We start from the raw sequence: 27,979 nt of genomic DNA, 5'->3' as shown, positions 1-27,979 counted from the left end.
TTTCATCGGAAGAAACTGAATACTGATTTTCAGATTTAAACAACCTTTAGTTCTTCATATGAATTGCAGTTTTCAGAATGTTGCTGATAGGGTGGTATTGAAACTTAAACCCTGTCAAAACTAGTCTTTGCTAAGATACTCAGTAACTAGCTATTTACATTTTTAAAACATAAACCCAATTAAATGTCTGTCAAAGAGCTAATTACATAATACATATTAATTATCTAATTATATAATTTTTACTAAGCTACACAATTAGCACTTCATTATATAATTTCATATTTTATAGTTGTTATGTCATCGGGGAAAAAGGTAAGTAAAACCCAACACAATGTACATGGGATAACAATAAGACAGTGACATCTGTGAGTCACATCCAGTGTTTCCAGATGGAAAAGTGCCTAGATATGCTGCGAAACAAATGGACATGCTATTAACAGCAACTGGACATTAAAATTTACAATCTCTTCAAATCTTTTTATGTCCCTTGGTATTTCTAGATGCAGTGATTATGTATTTAAAGACACACTGATCTGATCTTAGAGTGGACATGAAATTTATCTCAGAAAGCTAACTGTATTCTGAAGGATTCTACATTGAATAATTGTTTTGTTAGAATAGTATGAAGCAGTGTGATTTTATTTTAAAGAAAAGTAGACTCATTGGCTAACTACAGAATTTTTCAGTGTTCTAAACAATTCAAATTGATGGAAAGATTGGGGGGAGGGTTCACTGTCACGTTCTGATTTCTATTGATAACATCCTAGGAGCAGATTTTTGAAAGAATATTTTCACTGACAATTTCGTAGGAGCAACTCTACACATACAGGATGGTGGGGAGAAATAGTAATTAAATGCAGTTTTTAAATTACATACTTGTTCAAATTTTGAGATAAGGCTTTAGGTTCCATGTAGTGACACATGGAACATAGCAATTCTGATTGTTTTAACGCTTGAGTCTACCCATGTGACTGAGCCTAAAGATGTCATTTTCCAGAAAGTTGTCCGTTTTTAAACACCAGTAAAATGACTCAGCAAAAGGACATTTTTTTGGGTAGGCTTACCCCACAAAAAACTCTGAGTCAGTATCATGGAGAAGAGAAGGCAGGGAGCCTCCATTCTTCTAACAGGTGTTTCCCTAAGGACACCAGATACAATAGTTCGACTTCATCCAAGGATGTGATGAAGGGACTGCAGACTACAGAAGACTAAGTGTGAGTATTCAAAAGAGAGGGTTGTGTGCCTAAGTCCAAAATTGTCATTGCCAGCCTGATCCACTGGCAGCCACTTACCCCTGGAGACACCAAAACGCTAAGTGCCACCCTGGAAGCATCTGACCTGAGATCTACCCTTGCATGTGCTTAGACTTGCCCCAGACTGAGCAGAGAGCTACCTACTTCACACATGCTACACCACGTGACATTTTACATCCTTCTGTGAGAGACTACCTCATACAGACCAACACAGCCAGGCCCCTTTCAAAGTGTAGCCATGTCTGCTTTTTGAGGCACTGCTGAGGGAAGCAGTAACAGGGAGTTGCTATGTATTACATTGACATTCACATGCAATCATCAATATGGCAATCATGAAGCAGACAATGCAAAATTCATGCAGCCAGAGAGAAAAGGAAAAAAAAAATGATGGTGAAGTAATCAAGGATAAACTCAGGTTCATGCACAGATATAGATACCTCTCTTTAAACCTGAGGCAGGTAACTTTTCAGATGCAGGATGTTGAAGTACACCCCAGATATCAGTATTTCTTTTTGGCTAGTTCCTGGGGCTCTATGTAACAAAGACAAGAACCATCCATGTCCCACCACAAGAAGCTAACAATTAAACTCAGCAAGTTCCAGTCACAGGGATGGGATATCGTATGTGCAACAGAAATTCAGTTTCATCCAGTAATTATGACTTGGGGGGGTGGGGGGGTGGGGGGTGTGCATGTCACACACCTTAATACAAGAGTATAAGTACAGTAGTAATCAGGGTAAATTTGGGATCCAATGAACAAACTGAAATGTGATTATTTCAGAGATTATCTTAATTATTAGGCCAATATAGAATCATAGCATGGTTTGGGTGTGAAGGGACCTTACAGATCACCTAGTTCCAAACCCCCTGCCATGGGCAGGGACACCCTCCACTAGACCACGTTGCCCAAAGCCCCATCCAACCTGGTCTTAAACACTTCCAGGGACAGGGCATCCACAGCCCCTCTGGGCAACCTGTTCCAGTGCCTCACCACTCTAACAGTAAAGAATTTCTTTCTAATATCTAATCTAAATCTCCCCTCTTTCAGTTTAAAGCCATTATCCCTTCTCCTATCACTCCATGCCCTTGTAAACAGTCCCACTCCATCCTTCCTGTAGGCCCCTTTAGGTACTGGAAGGCTGCTCTAAGGTCTCCCCGGAGCCTTCTTTTCTCCAGGCTGAACAACCCCAACTCTCCCAGCCTGTCCTCATCAGAGAGGTGCTCCAGCCCTCTGATCATCTTCGTGGGCCTCCTCTGGACTCGCTCCAACACATCCATGTCCTTCATATGTTGGGGACCCCAGAGCTGAATGCAGTAATACCATAAGACAGTTCTCACAACTTCTCACCTTCTCCTACATGGTGATGTTAGATGGTTTCTGCAGTGTATTATCAAGTATCTGTCCAATCTGTGACACTGCACAACGTTTTTGTTCAGCTGAAGATGTGGCTAGGCAACTACGTGAGGATTGTAAAGCAAGTGTGGAAGCCATTCTAAGTACTAAATCGTCAGTCCTGCTGGCATTTACATATTTGGAAACTTAAAGTTAGAAAGACTTATCGAAAGTCATCCACGCATGTTTACAGGACTTGATTATAGAAAACTGAAAACCAGCACACTCCTTCCATCATCATCTATATCTGAGCACCGCTGTGAGACATTACTAATATTTCTCTTTTTAAAATAAATTATGAGTTTCTACTGTCTTGTTCACTTTCACATCCCTGCTCAAATCTGTAAGTTTACACATTGGAATTGCATTTCAGTACTTTCAGAAGACAATATCACGTGCAGAAAAATAATCTCTCACCTTCTAGATCTTCCTTTTCAAAATGTGTTTTGAGAATGGAGCGAGTTCCACCTCTATCCACAACAGCCTCTTCATCATTTCTCTGCAAAACAGAAAAAAGGACAGGTAAGCTGCTTCTCACTTGTAAATTATTGGCAAGACTATATAGTACCATGAAATAAATATTAAAAGCATCTTTGTTTATTTACTCTTCCTACTCAGGAACAAAAAAGGTTTTAATAACTTAAATTTCCTTATTAAAATCTATTTCTTATGCATTAGGTTTTTTTGAGGTATGATTACAGATAGCTTTGACATGAAGAAGTTCTCCTGTTAAAACCTGAAAGATCATGAGTGAACACTGGTTACTGGAAACTAAGAAAAACATGAGTCAATAAGACAATAAAAGAGATGAGAGAAGAAATGTCTGGTTGAGGCAGCTTTATTCTTGTACTCTTGAAGAAAGGGATTGCACGTGTATTTTTGTCTTTAGACCAGGATCCTGAGCAGAATTCCCGAATTATAAGCACTAATACTTATACTTTAGCAAAGCTAGAGAACGATACTCAGTGACAACATAATAAGAAAGAAAACTTTAATACCATGAAAACAACTGGCTTCACTTACTGAAGTGAATTGCAAAGCTTTTGCTTTTCTTTAGAAACACCAAGCTATAATTACAGTAGAGATAGCACACACCAATAGTAGAAAACAGAAAAGCTATTCTTCCTCAGGAACATGTATTTCATTTAATTTTATACTGTAGTCATACATGCATTTTAACTGTATTCTCTACTGCACTGTAAACGTATTATGCAATGAATTAGTGTATTGTGCTCAGGCTCAAAAAGCTACAGAAATTAATGATTTTGGTCACTTCTGACATGAAAAAAATCATGTCTCCCTAAGTATAGAAATCTTTTGGGAGTTCAGCAACAACAATTGGCTTCACTATGAGTGTGACATCACCAACTGTAAAAAAACAGTTACTAAATACAGCCTATATTTCACAGCATGTTTAGAGTGGTTTCCAATAAATGATGATGAAAGGATAAATTATACAAAACCATCAATTAATATATCATGAATATATATTTACTTGTCACTAGTGGAAGGGATTTAGTAAGTGATATCAGAACTAGAACTGCATGATTTTAACATATAAAATTGGTAACTTAATGGAAGTCTGAAGCAAGGGGATTTGAATACCAGCGTTACATGCTAAATACGTATCTATATATGGAATGCAATAGAATATAACAGGAAATTAAACTACAAGAGCACCTCTCCTTAAAGCAAAAAGATTCACATGTAGAGCTGGATGTTGTGCATTCTGGATACAAGTTTTTGTTTCAGGCTTCTCTTTTTTTTTAAAATAGCTGTCATGCTGTAGCTATCTCATACAGAAAAATCCTAGGAACGTGTCAGCACCAAGCATCTGGACTGTTAAAGAGACTGAGTGTTACAGTGTCTTTATTAAAGCTTTCCTGCAGATAATAGTACATAACTAAAATCTGACAATGCATAAAGGCCTTCTATTGAAACTGTTTTGTCTTTTAATAATTTAGAATTAGCTAATAATCTCTTAGGATGTACCAGGGCAGTATAATTTCACACAAACTATTTGATCATCTTAGGTAAAAAGAATCCATTATTTTAAGCAGTTAGACACAACTGGCGTCTTTGTCTTGCTAGCACAATGCCATGCCCCTGGGTGAATGGTTAGGCAGGATGCCAAAGGCGAAGTATTACAGCCACATCAGAAGTGGTGCTATTCTAGCATAAGACATAGCCATCATTATTTTACTGATCCTGAAAAGGCCTTATGGAAGCAATGTTAGGGGAAATTCTACAATGGGGAAAATATTAAATTGCTGGACAGTTTAAAGCCTTTAAGATCATCTAAGTAAACTAAATAAAAATTAATTCATTAATATTTATCAAAATATGTTCATACACTTTGAGTTCTCCTTTCACATTGTGTTCAGCTTCTAGCAATCTTGTTTTTCCTTGCCTCCTCTTCCTGTAATGTCATAGCAAGTCTCAGCCTTGCCTCATTCGCCGAAGTGGCTGATTCCATTAATATTACAGGGAAAAACAGCTTAATCAGGAGTATTGTGTTGTTGCCAATTCACTTGTGAAACTGTGAGCAAAGTCCAATTAAACAGACCTTGCACTGTACACTCTCACTTCCCAGGGAGCAGTATGAAAGCCATCTTGCATTTACCAGTGCAAGAGTCACACCACATTTAGTTTGGAAGTAATTTCTGTGATTCCTGTACTGCCTCCTTGGAGGTGGGGAGAAGGGAGGGAAGGGCTCACTAGTAGTTTAGTGCAATTAGGTCTTAATCTCATCTGGAGGTAAGCACTATCACAATACAAGTAAAAATACTGGCAGATTTGCTGCACTTTCCCATGACGACTTGAGACTAGAAACTTAATTTCAGTTGGTAATGCTCTGCCTTTTATTAGCATGTCAGGAAAACCGTGAAATTATTATTTTTAAGTGTTGCAATAAATGAGAGTTTGAAACTGAAAGTATGGGCAAAACTAACCATAAGACAGTTGTGGAAGGTAGAATTCATGCTCTGGATGACTTTTAATATACCAAGCAGCCATGAACCTCCACACTAACATCCTCAAAGCCATGAATCTGCTGCAGTTTTGCCCATCGGTTTCAGCAGGATCAGAATAAGGCACGAAAACTAAATGTTTTTCACAGCCATGCCACGTTTGTGTCAGAATTCTACCACTTCTTCCTTTCACCTCATGTGAAGGTGATGAAGGTCAGAAAATTTACATAGTGCACAAATCTGCTAGGAGTGAGGTATTCAAACCATACTGCAGCAGTCTACAAACAAATGTGTGGACACACTGACCAGGTACAAGTCCTTGGAACTGTCCATTATTGCAATGAGTTGCTTGCTGAGTCCAGTGAACACTGTGGTCTACTGCTTAAAGCATGGGAGAGGGCTCCTGGATCTGCCACTGACTTGCTGTGTGGCCTTGGGAAAGTCACTTAAACTCTGTGCCTCAGCTTCCCCATCTGTAAAATAGGGATAATAATACTTACTTATCTACCTTCCTCACTGGGCTGCTCTGTACCATAATTAATATTTACACAGCATTTCAGAACTGTAGAATCATAGAATGGTTTGGGTTGGAAGGGACCTCAAAGATCATCTAGTTCCAACCCCCCTGCTGCAGGCAGGGACACCCTCCACTAGACCACGTTGCCCAAAGCCTCATCCAACCTGGTCTTAAACACTTCCAGGGAGGGGGTCTCCACGACCATAACTGTAAAGCACTACAGAAGTGCGAAGTCATTCAATTTCGGAAAGTGTGCAGTTTACCCATGTGAAGAGATAATGATAAGAAACAACAGATTGATAAAAAAAATCAACATTTAGGCATAAAATATTTTTTGACATCAAACCAATGTATATTAGTACCTTGTAATAGTTTTACAGTGCACAACTTTGACAATTTAACTGGACAAAGTTTACATAAAAATAAATATATTGGGCTTGCTTTCTGTTGGCCTAATTCAATAGCAATGCTACGGAAGCCAGCGGAATTACATTTCTCTGAAGCTGTAATCAGAGCACAATAAACTTGTCATATATTTATAAACAACCTAACATTTCTCTCTCTTTTTAGTTATATTTGTTAATATTTTATGGGTTTATATAGTTATCACACAAAGGTTTACCTAAAATATAGGCACAAAACTATTTCTCTAAAGAAATAAAATATCAGCAAACACACCGTAGAAGAAATAATGTATCTGGGATAGAAGAGTAAGAAAAAGCTGAGGCTTTTACATGGAAACCACAAGCTCCTTAGAGACCAGGGCTCAGCAATTCTACTCAGTCCAGGCTTTCACCTCTTTCATTTTCCAAATGAATGCTGAAATGACCTTCACCACAGCAGCATCCACTGCACATATTTCACAGGAAAAATCTATTTTAATGAAAGAGTCTTATAAATACAGTTGTTGCTATTTTTGTCTCTTCGTACTAGAAGTTTAAACATAGTAGTGAGTACAGAAAAGCAGATAGTAGAGTCGTCCTCTGCATCCTCTGCAGTGCATCCGCACATTATAACATTGAAACATGTATGTGAAGTTGAACAAAATTAAAAGGAAATAAACTGTCTTCAAAGACATTTGGCTTCTACTTTTTGGTATGCAGTCATAAAGAAAGAAGGTCGCCATGAGTGGTAGGAGTACTGATTTTCAACCCTTAGATCAACGACCTGCTTATCCGTACATAAAGCGAGGCTGCAGCTGTTGCAAGGAAATGTAAGTGGATTAGTTAGAAGGAATATAAAGGCCCATGGTTTAGAAACCAAAACCAAATGTCTAAAGTGCCCTTTCCACCCATGTATTGATAAAGCTCACTACCCAGGATACTCCAAAGCTAGATAAATGACCTCCTGGAAAGCTTCCCAAATTGCCCTGTTTAGGTCTGATACAGCCCTAACCATGACTCATAACATGTTTCAAAGAAGTTGATCCTTAAACCTGTCACCTCCCAGAACTGTGCACTGCCCTTCCACACCTCAGATAAATTTAATTAATGGAGAAACTACACATTTAGAAAAGCAGAGAAACATCATTTTATGATAGATGTTTGAGTCTTTTTAGTTATAGCTCTTATAAACTGCCTATGCTTTCATCATGTGGTAGATGATTGAGCGGAAAGAAGAGGAAAGTAACTCCTTTCAAAGGTGGGTCTGTACAAAGGGGGATGACACACGTTTTTAAATACTTATGTGCTAACGTAGACATATACACTTGTAAAACTTCAGTGTATTTCTGGATGATGGAATTAGGACATATTTCTGATCTTCTAGATATCAAGAAGGTAGATTAAAGTCTAGGTGACAATATGCAGATTTGAAGTTATCTATACATTTATTATTTACTGAAGATCATCTGTGCTGATCACTACAGTAAATAATAGTATAACAATAAATCTACACTAGGAAGTAGGAAATTGTTAGGACAATAAGAAATTATTACATAGTTGCAATAAATATGTCTTGCTGTCTTTCCCTTGGTACGTACTCTGCTCCACTGGTATGATATTTGGTGCTAATATATTTCAAATAGATGAATCAAAATGGATAACACTAAAATTTTCATTATACATGGAAAAATATAAATAATTTCTTTTCTTAATCCTTCTTTCTACCTAATTTTCTTCATACTTGGCTACTTTTATTTTCTGTCTCTGATACTTGGTCAGTGATTTCAATAAACTGGATGATTGCTTTTCTTTGAAATACAACACAAAAATCAGCTACAAAGAGTATTAATAGTCCAGAAAAAAATTCAGGGTTTTTAAACCTTCAGGTAAAATCCTTTCCCTTTTTAATTACATTCTTAATACATCCACAGCACAAATCACAACATAACTGAAAAGAATCCTTTTTCAGCATCTTCCTTTCTGTAAAATATATACCAGAGCAGAAGCCATTTTGATTTTTCCTGCACTAGAAATTATGCATATGACACACCTGCTGACTCATAAGGAAAATAAGCATAGTATTAATTACTTCTTCATATAAGCCACTTATTGATGATTAGACAACCTACATAATTCCCAAATGCCATCTGGAACTAAGGAATGCCTGTCAGCATAAAATATGAAATACTGCATTCCTATAAACAATAGAAAGCTGTAATATAAAATTATTTTAGTTATTTTATATTATCAGTAATTACATATACTTAAAAGATGGAACTTCATAATATATTCATTTCAGTTCAGTTTATATATTTTATCATAAAGTTAGTGTTATAAACCTTGTGTATTCACCTTTTAAATGCTCTGTAATGAAATTGTAAACATTTATCCAGACACCACATACACACCATGACTGCCTTCTCAGTCTGAGGATATTCCAGCATTATCGCTTTGTGTTGTGTTTAGTTCACAGACCAATTACATGACATTTGTATTTTTAAGATCATTTTGGTTAAGTTCAGCTTGACATTTCATAAAGATGCCATTACTAAAAATACAGAAAAGTGAGTTATTTGAACTCAGGAGCTGCCATGAGCATATTGGAAATATCTTGTAAAGACAATTAACCTAAATGGCTAAAAAGCTGTTAGATGTAGATGGATGCCTCCCTGTTGCAGGAAGCAAATCACTGGTGACTGCCATGTTCAGCCTTGTCCTTTAAACTGTCCTTGAGCAGACACAGTCACACAAAACTGATTTAATGCATAGTGTGTATGCCCACAACTTAGAAGCTACAATTCTTTTCTCTTCCCAAAGACAAGCATGAGGGGGAAAATACTTTTTTTTTTTTTACTATTATTGTGTTTAATTGCTTATATTACATAAAATCATATTTAGCAATCTTTTGAGGTGGAAAGTACAGTGAGCTTTATCTTTCTGATGAAATATAATTGCTTTTCCATTCCACTAGCTACACTGTATCATCCTTTTCCCACCTATCAAGGAAGACCCATCAAAACACATTTATAATGTAATAAGGTCTGTTCTGTAAGGTCTGAGGAATTATTTTTAAAAGTGTCCCTTTAATTGTTCTGGTTTTGTGGCAGCTTTCTGCAGTAATCACTACTAGTTAACATAAAGCACATTCCTTTTGGTCAGCTCTACTCCACGTAGTTCAGGCTATGCAACAAAGTACAAAGCAATTAGTTTTCATTCCAGATTTGCACCTTCCCCAGGGCTGCACATCATATGCATAAAATCATCCTTCTCTGTCTCTCTTTCCCTGTTCTCTCTTTTTATAGCAAAAGCCAAGATACTGTTTAGCATGACTCAATAAAGAAATACCATCTTCTGCAACGCTGCTAAAAATTGCACTAATCAGCTCTGGCTCCAAAGAACTGATTTGCTACTGACCTGAGACTGAGCACACATTTATTGTAATAACACAACTCCTGTAACATAGAAACATAGATAATCATTGCGGACATTAAATCTAAGCACATACTATTGTTATAAATTTAATGAGACAAAACACAAGCGGAAAACGCACACACAAATAAACCAAAGCAGTTTTACAGACAAGTAAATGCTCACTAATACATGTAATTCCTGTGTTTATCTACATTGAAGCATCTTGTGCTGGTTATATACCATTATGCACAATACAGCCACTATGAACTGATGCATAAATGAATGCATAATCACTAAAATATTTCCTTATCAGTTGATAAGGAATCTTCTTTCTTAGAATAGCCATTTTAGGTAGAAACAATACATTTCTTACATTTGCAAGGCAAATATATTACTTTATCTATTCTTCATATACCTATCCAACTGAAGACAAGATTTCTATTTAGAGATAAAACAGAAAATCAAGGCAAAATAGTAACTTAATTTGTTGCAGTAACCACATGCCCCACTTTGTCTGCACCCTCCCACCAGAAAAGGGCTCTGTATAGCTGCAGTAACAAAATGGGGGGTGAGGGGGTGGGGTGTGTGTGTGTGTGTGTGGAATAGATGGACACACATGCTCCCACTCAAAAGGCTTGATAAACCTGTTGGAGCATTGGATATAATAATGAAATAATGAACTGTCAAATTCTTTCTGGATTCTGGTACCTGTTTTAAGCACCTGCATTTAATTGCAGCAGTGCTTGCCATGTTTTGTAAGCCTCAGAGTAAAATTATCAGGAATGCTTAAATGACTTGAGTGCCTTACAAAACCTGAACAAGGCACTTAGGTTACTGTGTTCCTTTTAACATTTTCAGTCATATTAAGATTCTCATCATTTCTGCCCTTCCTTCCTATCATATCGCATCTGCTGGATTTGTAAGCTAATCTTTATTCAATTGCTAGTCTCAGCCAGACCTCTGAATAAAAAAAAAAAAGCCAGTGTTCCTTGCTTCCAGTTGAGGGATGTAGAAGTTGGGTCACATCTGTATGACTAAATTTTATTTCCTTTGCTTCATGTTTTTCTTTACTACACTGTAAAATACCTAAAAGTTATGGAGGCAAGAACAGTTCAGATTTCAAGATGAAGCATGGTTACTTTTTTCCTCTGTGGTTATTATTCTAATGTCTTATGTCATCCTAGTGCAGTCCCATTAGCTAAAATCCTCTCTTCTCACTTCGTAGCAATAGCTATGTCAACTACGACAGAAAAGTCAAACAGCATGAAGATGGATGTGAAGACTTTATCCAATGCTCAAATAAGATTACTTTCAACTTGTCTAGGCTCTCTCTTGGCCCAATGCCAGGTGAGGCTAGATCCAGGATAACAGCATTATTTAGGTGTAGTTAGAAATTAAACGTGCTGAGTTTAGCCCACTATGCAATAGGATATTAGCTGCTGGGCATCAAATGGAAAAAAGTAAATTATGTTACTTGCTAGTTTTTTGATCAGCAGTAAGATATATTGCGGTTTAAGTTGGATACACTTCCCATCTCAAAGGATTTACTTCAGAAAAGATGACACGTTTTCAGATTTCTTTACCTAGAAATAAGGTCAGGGAGAACAATCACAGAAGGCAGTCTTCTTGCAGAAACTACTCATGTGGAAGTAGCAAGCGCAAAGAAGATAAGAGGTCATGACCAACTTATTAGAACCTGTTTTAACAGCAGCTACAACACAGGAGAAAGGACTTTTTCTCCTCCTTTGCAGCCACAAAAATGATGTAATCTGGAGTCTACATCTTTTACATACAAATGTATGCCAACCATAGTTCAAAACATCACTTTTTTTTTTTTTGACATCACAAGCCAGCATGATCAATAAATTAACTCCCTCTCTCAGAAACACTGATATGTTCAATGATTCTTCTGTTTCTCAGACCTACCCACAATTTTCAATTTTATTTGACAAACACTCTCTACAAACACAATCCAAGGATTAATCGAGGCAGCAGAGAAAATGTTCCAGGACAAAAATATTCTAAACTCAGATTAATTCCATAAAACTTTTGGGACCTAACTGAAGTTGCCTTAACTAGAGATGACACCACCATCAACCTTTCTAACAGTCAATGCAAAGAGATGGGCACTTCCACAGGATAAGCAAGAGCTTAGGTAGACTGACTGTCACTGAAGACGGGCTGAAAATTGTTGAGACTTAGGAGGGTCCAACTAGGACTATCTGAAGAGACAGGATAGTAAACTGTTAGTTTAATTGAGTGTGATCATTTCTATGTAGCCGAACTCATTGCTAACTTTCCAAATAAGTTTGCCAACACTAGTAATATTGTTGCTCTACTAGCAGTGAAGGTAGCCTGACGGAACCAAATCTTACTGAAGTGTTAAAAACCAGTATGGCCCTTTTGTCCTCTATTGTCAGGAAAAAATTAACTTAGAATACCATACAATTTTCTGTTGTACGCCCAAAGATTAAGTTGGATTCCTTGTGGTCCTTCAGACTTGTCTTCTATATTATCTATTATCCTCTAAAAGAGAAAAGAAGAAGATTGTATTTAGTTTGTTGGGTTTTTTTAAACTGAAACTTGTAAATAACTTCCTTGAAGAAAACTGACAAGTCTTTCTTGGCCAAAATGTATAAATTCAAATGCAGGGTTTAGTCTGAAGAATTCCCAAATCATCTATATCTTCAGAGAGTAACTTCAGCAGAAAATCCAGAACGGCTGATCCAGCACTTCTCATCTCCAAAGATTTAGGTTGATCTACATGATTTTGTTGTCATGAGTGATTTTGTTATCAAGGCAACTGTAACTGATGGGATTGAAAAACAGAGATTTGTATCACCCAGAAATGTTCAGCTGCATGCAAATGAACAGTTACCCTAATGGCAATGAAGAGACCTATTGCACTGTCTATATAGTCACAGCATAAGACAAGAAAAACTTTCCATCTCCTAATTAGACAAGGACATTCTGATTACCTTTGCTCTCATTTCTTTATGTGTCTCGGGTCATCAGTAAGCCATGGTGACCAGGGAGGGCAATGCCAGAGAAAACAGTTAGAAGCCACTCTATTCACAAAGAAGATAAAAAATAATTATGTCCTCCAAGCCACTGATGATACTATCTGCTATCTGAAAGTTATGCTAGTCTAATTAATTCTCACAGGGATTAAGAAAAGCAGTAAACAGTGCAGAAGGGGGAGGAGGGTAAAAAAAGAAAAGTGAGATAATACTGATAATGTATTCAGAGAAATAACAAAGCAAACAAACACATTTCAGATACCAAGTTTGAAGTTACTTGTGCATCACTCCTGCCCAGGGAACAAAATACTGCACTGTAAACAGAATTTTCATATCAAAGACTCACTCAACATATATTGGGAAAGTGACCATAGCACTGGACTAGATAATAAGGGATTTGTATAGTTTGAAAGTCTAGACAGCACAAGCACACAAGATACACATTCAGGAATTTCAAATGTGCTGCCAAAGAATCAAAGGTAAATATGAATTACAAATACTGGTTCAGCTGGTCTTCCTACCTCTCAGAGGTAGGCATTAGACTTGAACAAATTGCTTGTCTGATGTAATCTGGAAGCTTTAAACATCATTACTTCCATAACCTTGTTGTTCTAGACTAGTCAAGATATTTGACAATAAAAACTGCTATGACTTTAACAGTGTGCTTTATATTGAAATTACAGAACATAACTTTTGAAAAGGAAAAGGGACAAGTACTACTACAGAGTAGAAAGTAAATGTGAACATGACATTTACCAGTTTATACACATTTTGTCAGTGCTTCTATATGAAAGGATTTTATTGTTAGAAAAGACCATTATTATTTTCATTGCCGATTTTCTCATAATGCCACTAAACTGATAGACCCATATGCAGCCATAGAGAACAGCAAAGGAGGACAGAACGATCTCCATCAGAGCTTTGAAGGATATTAGCTAACATTTAACTATTGTCTGTTTTAGGAATTTGGGAGTCTTGGTGGTGGTGGTAGCTATGATATTTGAAATAGAAAGGCTGTCAGGATTGTACTCCTGTTTTGGTAGGAAAACTTTTCCAAAGCAAAAATTTTTTTCAACCCTTCTCATAGGCATAGTCTTTACCTGTTTATTTATGTATTTACTAAATGACTAGTACCACATTAAATTTCACCTTTCAAACTCCATCTCCTTGATCTAAATGTCCCCAGTGTTTTTGAGAAAATGGCAGAAATTACTAGATATCAAGTTTTACTGGCACAAGTAATTAAATTTTTGAATTACATATCATTACTTGTATTTCACTATAGTGCTCTAAAGTGAAAACAATTACAAGCACAATGATGAAAAATAATATCCAGCAGATGCTCTTCATACCCTTCCTTGCCGAGACAACACCATCACCTTTTATTAAAGAATGGAGGTTTTTTGTGGTGAACACAAGAAAGAAAATTCTTATCATTTAAACATTATGCCACAAGTTACTTGGATCAGTCTTTCATAGGCTCCTCCTCTTCTGGCACAATGTCAATGTTGGTACTAAACAAATAATAATCTGCTGGTCTGTATTTGGTCTTACAAGCATCCTTCTTATACCTGCAAATTCTGTCCACCTTTAACTAGCATTGTTATTAAATATGTATGTGTACGCATGCATGGAGAAAGAAAAATAGTGTCTGTGGGCTCCACTGAAATATATGCTGCAAATATATGCATGATGCGACAATCAATAATTCAAATTATTTATAACTATTTCAATAGTCATATAATTAAAAATACATGTTTAGTGTTTGTAAGCATACAAACAATAAACAGCCTTGGATTAAGAATACTTGGCAACCTAAGTACAAGAAGATGCGTACAACACACCTGCCCAGTCATTAACAGGTTATATTGCTCTCTACAACTGCCTTATTGCTCTCTGCAACTACCTGAAAGGAGGTTGTAGCCAGGTGGAGGTCAGTCTCTTTTCCCAGATAACAAGCGACAGGACAAGAGGAAACAGTCTCAAGTTGCACCAGGGAGGTTTAGATAGGATATTAGGAAAAATTTCTTCACCGAGAGGGTTATGAAGCACTGGAACAGACTGCCCGGGTAAGTGCTTGAGTGACCATCCCTGGAGCTGTGTAAAAGACGCGTAGATGTGGCGCTTAGGGACACGGTTGAGTGGTTGGACTGGCAGAGCTAGGTTAACAGTTGGACTTGATTATCTTAAAGGTCTTTTCTAACCAAAATGATTCTATGATTCTGTAATTAATAGACTACAGAAAGAGTTTTGAGGAGAAGCTTCAACAAAGTTTGGGCACAGTAAAATAAAGTGCACTAATGAATGTGAGATGAATAGCAACTGGGAAATCAAAACCAATACTGCCAACAGAGCAAACACAAAATTCAACTTTGTGGTAAAATCTCTCTCAGAAGTGAAAGGAGAAGGCAAGCTGTATAGCTTTTAAAAGAAAGACTAGAAGTTTGTATTTAGGAAGATGAGCAAATAGACTTTAAAAAACAAGTGATGTAGGCAGAGTGATAAGCAAAGATAATATTAACGCCAGTAATCAAGTGAAGCAAAGCTGTAAGTATTAACGTCAGCCAGGCAGATGAGATCATAACAGTCACAGTGTTGAGACGAGCAGGCCTCCAATCTAATTTATGGCTACATGGACAAACAGGAACTGTCAGACCTCAGAGCTACATAGAGCAAGAAGAGCACAACAGGAAAGAAAAAAAAAACCCAGGAATTGTTTCTGACATGACTATATTCAGGTGACCACTGAAGACCAAGAAAATTTTCTGAGATAGGGAGAGTTTCAGTGGGGAAGACCACTAAAAATATAGTGATGCCTTCATAAAGATTATGCTTATGGCTACATTATCTGAAGTAAGGTGAGGAGGAGGATGTAAAGGCTGAGGATGGATTCCTGAGAGATCTAAACACACACCTACATACAAAAAGAGGAGGAGGGGGAGAGGAAGACCCACACAATAAGAAACTGAGTCTGAAAAGAGAGAGAATCAACAAGGACAAAATGACAAATGTCTAAGAACAACAAAATTTAGTGAAGACTATAACATAGCATTGCAGAGAGATGACAGATGGAGTGGAGGAGAATAAAGGACTAGCCTGGAATTCCTCCAGGAAGAAGTCAAGTGGAACATTACTGAGATAAATTTCAGTGCAAAAGATAAAAACCAGAAGTAAGCAGTTCTAGAAAGGCATTAGAAGACAAGAACTGAAGACAATTGTACAAAGCATACTAAGAAAGTGGGGAGATGAAGGAGGTCTAGGGATAGGACATTAATCTGGTGAACTTCTGAAATTGAGGGTTGTTCTGTGTTGGGCTTTTTAATATGAAGATACTTGGACATATTTCTTGTGTATGGGAAGGAATTCAAGGAGAGAAATAAAAATGAAAAAAAAAAGAACAGAAGGTCAGAAGGTGGATAGGGATAGGTTCACTGGAACAGGTTCAAAGACTACAAAACAAAATCTTAATGTCTGTTTCAGTAAACAAGGAGGAAGCTTGAATTTTGACCTTAGTTTTAAGAAGCTCACATAGAGAGAGGAGGGATTAGATAAACTGAAAGGAGGTCTATATGATTAATAAAAAAACACAGAACAGGCAAAATTGCAAGCAAACATACTCATAACAGATGACAAAAAAATTCCCAGAGATTAAGAAATACAGAAAGTCAGCAGAATCAAAAGATTTTCACCAGAGATAGTCGGCAATATCTCTGAAGCATGGCAGATGGCATTAGGAACTGAGAAACTGGATACTGGGAGTCAGCCAGGACCATGAATTGTCAGAAGGGTTTGGAAGTGTATGAGAAGAAAAAAAAATTTGAGTCTAAAGGGAACTGATCAGCTGATAAAGGAAAGTACAGAGGAATAAAGGAAATAAGAGCAGAAAAGAAGTCATTAAGATCGACAAAACAGAGGTTTCACAAAGTTCCATTCTTGGAGAGAGAGAGAGAATGAAAATGTTGAAAAAGTTCAAATAGTTATCACAAAAAAGGAACTCAGAGAACACAGTGTTTAGAGAAGACCAACCAAAGTGTGTAGCTGATTTGGCACAATACAATTCAAATGAGAAACAACAGCACCAGGGCAGCTACAGAGTTGGATGGTTATCCATATGGAGACTGAAGGGTGAGAAATTATGAATGCAAGAAACTTGCAAGTCAAAGTCAGACAGAGAGACGGGAATAGGTAGTGTGCACGCAGACCATAAAAATGTTAGAAAGGCACGCAGAAGGAAATTCTATTATTGGTTCGTTGTGTTTTGTTTGGTTTGGTTTTTTTTTTAAAAAAAAAAAGGTGGAGCAGGCAGAGCTTAAGAACAAGAGCACAGAGGTATCAACTTCTTTGACCAGAATTCAGAGTGGATATTGTTGAAGGTAACAGTCTCCACAGAAAGAACCACAGATGAGGCAGCGTTAATACACAAGGGAACAAAGTTCTGTGGGCTGGATGGAGATAAAAAGAAGACCTCCGGGTTCTGTGAGACCAGTAACATTCCAGAAACACCAAAAAGAAAAAAGGAAGACCAGATAATGGAGGAGATGAGGAAGTTTGCACCTGAAGAAAAAAAGGAAGTGACAGGAACAGCACAGAGAGGAGGCTGCACTGGAGGCAGATGTCATTTAAGAGAAGATGGAGAGGACAGAGAATAGCAGAAGTAGTGTAATCTGGACATGGGTCGATATAAGAGCATGAAAAGCATCAGAAAGCACAGAGATAAACAAGGACCAATAAAGCAATCAAAAATAACAAGAGAAAGGAAACAGTACCATCCTGATTGTTGCTGTTTCATATATCCTGAAACTTCTGTTACCTGAAGCTGTTACATATACTCTCTCTGACATACATTAGTTGTTTTAACAAATTACACGGTGACTTAAAATGCTAGTTGATAAGGATGATATGCTATGACATAGTTATACTATGAAAAGATTTAATCCACTGAAGCTTATATTGCATGCCAAGTCCATATAAGCAGTATTGGTCGAGGCATTTTATACTTGTACACTCTGTAACTATATTAGAAGTTCATGCCAATGTACGCTAATAAATCTTTTGCAATGTAGAACTAGACTAATCTGAGCCCTATTCTCCCAGGAATTTTAATCGTATTTATGGATCATTTGCCAGAATAGCATACTGATTGCTTAATTCTTCTCAAGATATAGTACACAAGAGAGTAAATGACATCACTGGTTAAGTGTTCTTCTGCACCCTTGGACATACAGATGTCTGGGTTCTTTGGGAGGGAGTGTTTGGGGTTTATTTTAAGGAGCTTGTTTTGTTATTTTAAGCCTACTTACTCTTTTCCAAGCCCGACATCATAGCTAATATGTCTGACACTTAACTTTACCAACAATTGTTTTCATGTAGCAGATTTCTGAAGGCAAAGGACTGTAAATAGAATGAGGCCAGCTAATGTATTTTAAACCATATCTATCCCAGGAAGTTACACAGGGCTTTTGGTCCCCAAATAAGGGTGCAATCAGGTCTGCTATATATGGGAATTGCAGGTTTCAGCTAACACATTAAAGGTCTAGGAACTGATCTGCCTGAGAAGAATAATAAAGAAAAAAAGTGAATTGAAATTCACTCCTTCCCTGTCACTCTGATATACTATTAAAGTCACAAATATGCACGCTTAAAATCAAAGGGGCACCAACAGGTAGAACATGATTAAGTTTTATGTGTAATAATTATCTTTTCTTTGAAACATTTATGTTCTAGCATAATTTCGTCTCCTGATGTAAACATGGCGGAATTCAAAACTCAAGGAAGCAGGTTTGTAATCCATCAGGATTACAAATCCATTTCCAAGTGCTGGAATTCTCAGTAGAGTGGATCATGACTAACAAAGATGTTATTCCCCAAAACGAATATGAAATCCCACATTAACTTGCACCTTGCACAACTCCTGTGTAGTCAATGGGAACTCAGCAGGATGGGAGCTAGATAAGATTCCAGATAATTTTTATTTTAAACTATACCATTGTCATGGACTACAAGAGAACACTTTAAAAAGTGCATACGATAAGAGCTTTCCTCTGCTTAGAAACAGAAAAAGCATATTTTTAAACTGGGGCAGAGCACAGAAAAACTCAACAAGAGACTAGAAGCAATAATAGTTAGTCAGAACAACAGAACTGAAATCTCCCTTGAACCTTTGTCTATCCTTCAAACAAAAAGGCCCAAAGCTTTCATAAGACCACTAAAGACTGAAACTGCATCTCCCTGTACAGCTTACATTTAAACTGAAGAAATTTTCATAGAGGAAAAAAAGGAGAACCAGAGAAAGCAAATGTCCCCACTTCTCCCTTTAGCAGTGCATCTGACTTGCACGGGGTAGCCAGGAAGCCTGCCCATTCACCTCACAATCACTGGAACAGCCAGTTTAGCTTATCTAGCACTCTGTCTATGCCCATTTATTATTCATCTGCTAAAAAAATAATGGGGGGGTAGCAGGTGACGTTTAATCGTAAGTAAAAGATAAGAAATGTCTCCTTTTCAATAGCATAAAGATCAAGTCAATAAATCCTGTGCATAGTTCAATTAATACATACTACTATTATTCCCTTGAAAATTTTATTCATGGTTATTCTCATTCTTGTTCATTTTTCATCACTCAATAACAAAAGTAATGCTTATGCCAAAGAATGGTAAGAGATTAGCAGAGGCGTGATGACTTTTTTAATCTGTCCATGAAAAAATGGAAGCTCTCTGTGACATTATTATCACAGAATCCCAGAATGGTAGGGGTTGAGAGCGATCTCTGGAGACCATCTAGTCCAGACCCCCTGCTAAAGCAGCATCACCTAGAGCACGTTGCACAGGATCGCATCCAGGCGGGTTCTGAACATCTTCAGAGAAAGAGACTCCACAACCTCTCTGGGCAGCCTGTTCCAGTGCTCTGTCACCTTCAGAGTAAAGAATCTTTTCTCATATTCAGGTGGAACTACCTGCGTTCCAGTTTGTGCCCGTTGCCCCTTGTCCTGTCACTGTGCACCACTGAAAAGAGTCTGGCCCCATCCTCTTGACACCCACCCCTTAGATATTTATAAGTGTTGAGAAGATAAACGCTTGTATTGACAAGATCAATATCTTGTACTTGTCTATGTTGTGGTTTAAACACTTTCTGAGTGTTCCTGCTTCCTCAGTTTTCTTGTTACTGTTATGCTACATTACATTTCTGTGGAGATCCAGCCAGCCTAGAAGTAAAGAGATTAAATTTGCATGTCCTTCCAACAGAATTACTCTCAAGATACTTTACTCAACAAAACTCAGTTTATAATCCCAAATTCTACAGGTGAGACACTGAATGTGGTGTGTAACATCCTTACTTGAAATCACTTCTGGTACCTCTAAACTGGATTACTTGAATTCACCTCTAGTATCTTTGAACTGGAAGGCCACACATATGATGTCAACTTCTACAAAGATTTCCAAACAGTGTTTCTAAACAATCAACCAGCAAGCCTATTGCTGGTAATGGGCAGATTTAGAGAAATTATTATAAAGAATAAAATTACAGGGCACCTGAGTAAGTATGATATACTGCGAAACAACTGATCCCATGGAAACATGCCTCACAAACCTGCTGTAATTCCTCGAAGGAGTTAAGAAGCCTGTGAATAAAAAAAAATGGTTAATAATGTCTACTTTGACTGCCAAAAGATTTTGAGCATGAGTTTTCACCAAAGGCAACTGAAAGAACCTAAGCAGCAATGGGATAAGAGGAAAGGTTTTTGCTGGGCTAAGAAATTATAAAGTGTAGAAAACAGAACCCATAGGTAAATTATAATTTCTTTTTTGGTAGAAGGAGGTCACCAGTGCAGAAGTCATCACTGGAATTCTGGTGAGATCTGCACTGGTACAAATTTATAGATGATTTTGGACATGCAGTAAGGTGACAAAGTTTGCTAATCAGATTCATAAAGATAAAGCTTGAATATGAAGAGCTGCAGATGGCCCTTAGCACACTAAGTGTGTTACAGATGATAACGTGTTGGATGGAATTCAGCGGGAAAGTTGCAAACTGATGCACAAGAGGGAAAAACAATCCTAGTTTCACATATATAGTGAAACTTTTCCAGTACCACCACGTACCAGTGGGGTCTTGGAGTTTTGGTTAAAAATTCCATGAACATGTTGTTCAGTAGCTGTGGGGGAAAAAGCAAACAGAACACTACAAACTAGAAAATGCACAGGGACCAAAACAAGAATATCCTTATGCCCACTGTATAGATCTTAAGTACCTGCAGCTTGAATATCAAGTGTAATTTGTTCCTACTTGCCAAAAAGGATATAGCTGAAATGGAAAAGACTCAAAGGTGGAGAACAAGAATATCCACTGTATAAGGTAGACACATTAGAAGTCTATAAAGACATGATAGGTATTCAGAGCCTGAATTGGGAAGTTACTGCTGTCTTTCCCAACATAGTACTGAGGACAGTTGTATTATACTGAGGACAGTTGTATTAAATGAAGGCAGCTGGAGCCAGGTTCAAAACAAGCAAAAAGACATAGTTCTTCATGCAGCATATAGGCATATAACTCAGGAGGAAACTAAAAGTTTACTTGAGTTCAAGAAATGTGTGGATATGTTCAGGGAAGAGAAACCTATCAAAGGTACCAAATCCAAAAACCACCGTTTCTGGAACAGAAAAGTCCTGGAGCCATGAACGGTGAGGTTCTCTGAGAGTACTGAGAGCATCTATCATTGTGCACCTGCCCCACTATCACACATTTCCCTAAACTTTCGTTTAGTACCAGAGAGACAAGATACTGAGCTAGTATCTGTAGTCTAGCCCAGCACAACCATTTTTATATTTCTATGTTCCAAGGAAAGACATAGCAACTGTGATATCTGAAGATCTCCAGTCCCCTGCTGAGATTGATCAACAGGTCCTCTGACAAGAGACTACGAAGTTATAAATACATGTAAGTTCAAACTGAGCAGAACTGCACTAGAAACCCGATGAAGGAAAGAAAACCCTGCCTTCATTTACAGAGTCTCCTGAAGTGAGGGTTACTGAGCACGGGGTGCTTCTTGTGCTGGAAATTATGTAACTCCCTGCTGTTTTCTGAGAAAAGCAGTGTTGTTCCATAATTGTCTACTATGTCAGCATACATCACTATATCTACCCCAACTAAGTAAACTGTAAACCAGGAGAGGAAGATATATAGTAATAAACATGCTGGGAAGGCAACAGCATCCATTATGGGAACAGCATCAGCTCCAGGGCTTAACCAATTTACGTTATAGGATCCCTGCTGCCCAGCTCTGTATAGAAACATGTGCCAAAAGTGTCCAAAGCCAAAGACTCTGATTCTTGTTTGCTATGACTGAATAAACAGCCTAAGAGATTCTTCAGTTCACCTGAAGAAATTTTATGCTGTGCATAGTGGAAGATAAAGGTGCTATTCTTTAGGTTCCCATATTAAATTAGAGATCTACAGGTGTGTACTGTGTAGCCAAACAAAACCAGGAAAATTAAAATGAAATTAAACTAGAAATTGATAAAGACATTTTTATGGACATAAAAAGAGGCCCATGAGGGAAATAAAGTCTAAGCTATTACCAGGAAAATTTGTTTATAGCTGATGATACAGACGTTGCTAAAAATGTAAATTTAATCTCTGTCTCAGCAATTGCCCAGGATACTAAAAAGGAGAAAATTTAACACTTCTTATCTGTTGAAGCAGCAAGAAAAGGACCCAGAGCCCATCTCAGATCTGTGCTGAGGTTGCTGCTACTGTAGACGTTCAGGACTAAAAGCAGTGCTAGTAACTACTTTTGACAGTACAGATTACATCTCACTGATATCCAGAGCAAATACGCATCTTTGCATTAGTAGTTAGATGGCTGAGAAATCTCAGTGCATCTGCACCCTACAGAATAGAAAACCACTCAGGAAAGAGGAGGAGGAGGAGAGCAGAAGGCAGACTGGGCAATAACGAAGCCCAGTGAGTCACTGCAAGGTGCTCACTAGCAGTAATGAGGAACTCACTCATGACTATGCGCAGAAGGACTGATGACAGTACACTGAGATCTGGCAGAGGGGACAAGTCTGGAGAAGGCAGTGAGGCAACCAAGTTCCTGGAGAAAGAGGTTATCAGTTCCTTTCAGAACAAAAGAAGAATGCCAAGACAGCTTTTCATTCTCATGTGTTTCACATTTCATATGTTAGCTGAACTTTATTGGCAATATCCAGCCACCTCCATTAAATCCTGTGCCCTGGTGATCTAAGATGTCGTATTTTTGACATGTATTTGCACAATTACCACAACTGATATTCTAAAGATAAGATCCAGTCACAGTTATCAGACACTGAGCTTCATCCTTAGTAGCACTCACAGAACTAGGCCTACGCTTGCTAATCTAAGCACTCAGGAATAATCTTCAGCAGAATATACAATGCCATAAGAAATCACTATATTACTGTCACCGTTAAAAAACTATCATTTTGTATTTTCCATATGTATTAGATTTTTCTAATGATGTATACTCCATTAAAAATGTTACATGCTGGTCAACACTGAGGTAACACCAACCAACCTCCACTTTCTTATATACTGCCTAAACTTACATTTTAAGTTGTGATATGCAAAACTGCTGTTTTAAGACACACATACATGCATGAAGTCTAAAATTGTATATTCACCAAAATTTACTGCTGGAACAGGACTAGAAAAGATAGATGAACAATGGGGTGTAGAAAAGGGGAAAGAAATGTGATTTTTTTTTTAAAGTATGTCAGATAACCTTAAGAGAAAAATAGGAAATAAACACTTAAATACCTTTAAAAATTGAACTAAAGAGTGACATCAGCTGCTATAACTGACCTGCATGGCTAACTCTCAGACAGAAACCTCCCCCTAAAGCAGAGTTGACATCAGGTCTCCACCATGCAAATTCCTGTCTCCAAACACTCCACACCTGAATGGAATTGCTCAACTGCAGCTCCCCTTACTAATGCAAGGACAAGGTATTTCTTTGCTGTTCCATATGCAGGATTCAGGCAGAAAAGTGACATTGCTTTTCCTGGAAAATTTTTATCACAGGATTGGGACATAAAACTGATACTGCTTTTGTTAGAATAGTTTTAACGGTATTAAATGTAGATACAAACCATATGGGTATGATTTCTTGCATGTATTTTAATGACTCTGTGTGCCTGCATAAAATCTTTAATAAACAGAATTTATACAAGTGAACTCATTATGTTATCAGGAGAGAAATGGATGGATCTTGAATCACTGAAGGCTCCTATATATATTTTTTGTTTTATTTAAGCAGCCTGGGGGAAAAGGGGGAAGCTATTATAAAAAAATGAGCAAATTTTTACAATACCTCAACACTCCCTCATGTCACTTAATTCCTGTTTTGCATTTTCATTCAATGCACCGAGTTGAATATTTTGTATCAGTTGATGGTTGCGGCATCAGTTGAGAACATTTGAGAGCTCTGTGCAAGCTCCAAGTTTCCAGTAGAAATTAACAAATCATTTTTAGCAAGTTGACTAAAAAACACAACTTATGAATGCCTGGAATTCATGTTCCCCATAGTTTACCTTTTTTTTTTTTCTCCTTCTTATTATTATTATTGTCATTAGTGATATCATATTAGATGATACCTTTTTATTCAGGTACTTTAAATATATTTGATTGATTAGTTAACAGAGAATCTGAATTTCCTTCCCAGATAATGTGATTCTGCCCCTTTACTCAGCCCTGTTAAGACATAACTGGAGCGCTCTGTCCAGTTCTGGGCTCCCTTCTTACAAGAAAGCCATGAACATACTGGAGTAAGCCCAGTAAAGGGCCACAAAGGTCACAGAAGGAGAGGCTAAGCGCACTGGGACTGTTTCAGCCTAGAGAACAGAAGGCTCAGAGGGGTCTTATCAGAGAGTACAAGTACCTGATTGGGGAGAAGTAGCAAAGACTTAGCCAGACTCTTCCCAGTGGTGCCCAGTGACAGGGCAAGAGGAAATGGGCACAAATTAAAATATAAGAAGTTTCACTTAAACATAAGAAAAACCTTGATCCTCTTAATAAAATGGGAATAGCAGTATTTCCCCACCTTATCAGCCACCTTGTAATCTCTTGCTGATAGATACATTTTTTTTAAATGATTCAGGAAAGTGATGCTCTCCCTTTTAGGGTCACACTGAAATCAGTATGGTACAATGGAAAGCATTATGTAGCTTAGTCTGTAGTTTGTATTGATTTTACTAATTAACCAATCTATTGGAATTTACCAGAATTATGGATCAGCTCATACTTTACTCACATTTTCATACTGCATCCCTGCAAAACTCATTCAAATAGTCTTTATTCAGAATGATCACGTTGTGATATTCTTGGAATACCACATGAAATGGAACAGTCTTGGAACACTACTCATTTAGCTATACATTTTGTGACCCTGTAGTTAGCTATTACATATTTATGCTATGTTACTTTATGTTTTAGACCTTTCTGACATGCTTATACTAAGCCTTCCCTAAATCAGGTCATCAAGCCCAATGACTTGGTATATGAATTAATATACTAAAAGAGGAGAATTCAACCAGAGAATATGATCATCTCTTGGGAGGAAGATTAATGTAGGACAAAAGGACTTGAATTCTTTCAACTCACTCTGAAAGTACTTTTTGCTTCTAGTGTTATTTTGCCCCTTTTGAATGTTTGGCCACGATCTCTTATTTGTCCTAGTGTTGGCATTTCCTTAAAAAGTAGCAGTATAACTTACCAAAAAAGTTAATTATGTGGAATCGGAACGACAATCAGTAATAATTAAAAGCACTATACGACTGAGTACATGCATGATGAGTATAAGCATTGGTGTTTAGAATTGGTAAATGATCCAAATTTGGGCTTCTTGCCAAACTTGCTAGTTAATACTGTCCCTAAAACATCCATACAGAGCTTTGTTTCTTTGTAAGATCTTTATCATCAAGTTCTGTGAATAGGAACGTTTACAGATAAGGAAACACATACTCATAGATGTGTATTTGTTATGCATGATCAAGGGGAAAGAATTCTTTAGTTAGAGATCCTTCTTTACACAGCATTCTTCAAATACTGACAGTTGCAACCAACTTGGTTTGAAGAGGGACGGTATAGTTTTAAAGAAGGTATTAAAAAAACCTTCTTGTTAAGTTGATACCAACAAACTGCCACTGGATTCAGTGACTCCAAATTTGTGCAATATGTCCAAATATTAGCAAGAATATTCTAAACCTTTCTTTTTTTGAGTGGCGGGGGGGAGGGTTAAACCAGCAAAATAGTTTTAAGTTTTCAGATCACTTCAGTCCAATTCCCTGCTCTGATGTGTGTATCTCTACCTTGCTGCAATTCTTTCTCTTACAAAAGAGCTTCACCTCCTTAATACATTCCTTTAGGCTATTATTCTCTAGTCCCTCCAAATGAAGAAGAACCTATAATGGGACTATGTCCTTTGAGTGAAAAAACATATTCAAACTCACTTGCAATAGTAATACTATTGTTTCAAAAGGGACTGACCTAAACATACGCTTCCCCAAGCAAGCATTCTTCACTGATTTATTTACTTCTGTAGGTACAGTTTCTATCCTAAACAGGCCACAACGGATGTCTATTGCACTATTTGGAGATTATTATCAATGCTGCATTTCAAAAACATCCACAGAACACAGTTTGCAGAATTAATATAAATGATGAAACAGAGTCCGGGATAAGCATATGGCATACTGCTATTGCTTCCAGTTATGCAAAATTCCATGGAGATCTGATTATTTTAAATGAGCAAAGGAGACTTCAGGAACAACTTCCAAATACAGGTAAGTCAAGATTTTAAATTATACTTGAATAAGGAAAACAAAGAAGCTGGGAGGAGGGTTGGTCATTTTTAAAAGTCCATAAATACCCTGCAAATCACCAAAATACCATGAAACCAATACTTTCAGGAATTTCATTCCAGTGCCAAGAAACAGAATGTACTCATTGTGACTAATACATTAAAATACTGAAAATAAATTCTAACAGATTAAAAAGATCTTGTAGCAAGTGAAAGGTATAGTTAAATCATTCCAAACCTAATCAAGCTTAAGAGCAGGGCAGTCTTTGCCCATTCTTAATAAGAATGTAAGCTGGATAAGTAGACTGGGAAACTATAAATTATGGCCAGTAAAAGTAATACAACATTTTTTACAAACATGTTTCTGATTAAAAATTAAAAGACAGCCATTTTTACTGAAGCAATTTACTGAACATTCTCAAGTTTGGTCTTCTGTGGTCTCCCACACACACATGCTCCCAACAAAATGTTATTAAATGGGGGTGAATCCAGAATACAGCTCTAAATGCAAAATCAAATCTATGTTTTACGTGTTCACATTTCTAAGTGGAAATATGAAAATATTTTTAGATCTTGATCATTTAACCCTGTACTCTGGGGTCAGGAAATACCGCTCACCCTTGCCAATCTGCAGTCCAGTTATATACGAAAATTGTTGTTTCACAAGGCTAAAGCAAGTGACAGAAAAATTGCACGCTACTTTCAGGCTTCAGCTGAGCTTTTAAAACACATGGCCAAACACGTTGCCATGGAAATGTTCTGCAAATACATCTAGAATTTCTGAAGATGAAGCTGAATATCATTTTTTAAAATAAACTTCTCCTACAATTTCAAATATTCATTGCTCTATGCTGTATTAAAGGGAAACAACAGCTATTATCTAGCATTTATAACACCTAAAGTGATAACAGTATCTCTAATTCTATTTTGTGCTCCATACATGAAATTAGGCCACTATCTTCCTATGTACAATACCCATATACTTGTTTTCTTTCATGTACTCTGACTTTCCCATCCATCACCACAATACATTAGCAGATACAAAAGTATCAGCCTTGCAATAAAGTTGGCAACAGTGAAAAAACAAAAAGGATGAGACATGCTTCAGTAAAATGAATTTGGTTTTAAACAACATTCTACATATTTAAGTTATTAATCTTCTCTTTTACAACCCATTTAGTATTAGTATGTGTCACTG

At 37.2% G+C, this 27,979-nt stretch overlaps 1 protein-coding gene across 4 annotated transcripts in view; it reads right to left on the bottom strand.

The window, feature by feature from the left end:
- SLC4A10 (solute carrier family 4 member 10) overlaps positions 1-27,979 on the bottom strand; it is a 161,683-nt gene that overhangs the window by 95,747 nt on the left and 37,957 nt on the right. For 3 of the 4 annotated variants that reach the window (XM_054830215.1, XM_054830216.1, XM_054830214.1), the window contains exon 2: positions 3,064-3,145. In XM_054830215.1, the coding sequence (XP_054686190.1) occupies positions 3,064-3,145 (82 nt within the window). Of the gene's footprint in view, positions 1-3,063; positions 3,146-5,921; positions 6,056-27,979 lie in introns of those variants that run through there. The other variant, XM_054830217.1, reaches the window with a different exon arrangement.

Source organism: Grus americana, chromosome 6, assembly GCF_028858705.1.
Source record: "Grus americana isolate bGruAme1 chromosome 6, bGruAme1.mat, whole genome shotgun sequence".
In the NCBI taxonomy this organism is placed as follows: domain Eukaryota; kingdom Metazoa; phylum Chordata; class Aves; order Gruiformes; family Gruidae; genus Grus; species Grus americana.
The sequence above is the reverse complement of the archived record's forward strand: the minus strand, read 5'-3'. Positions and strand labels throughout refer to the sequence as shown.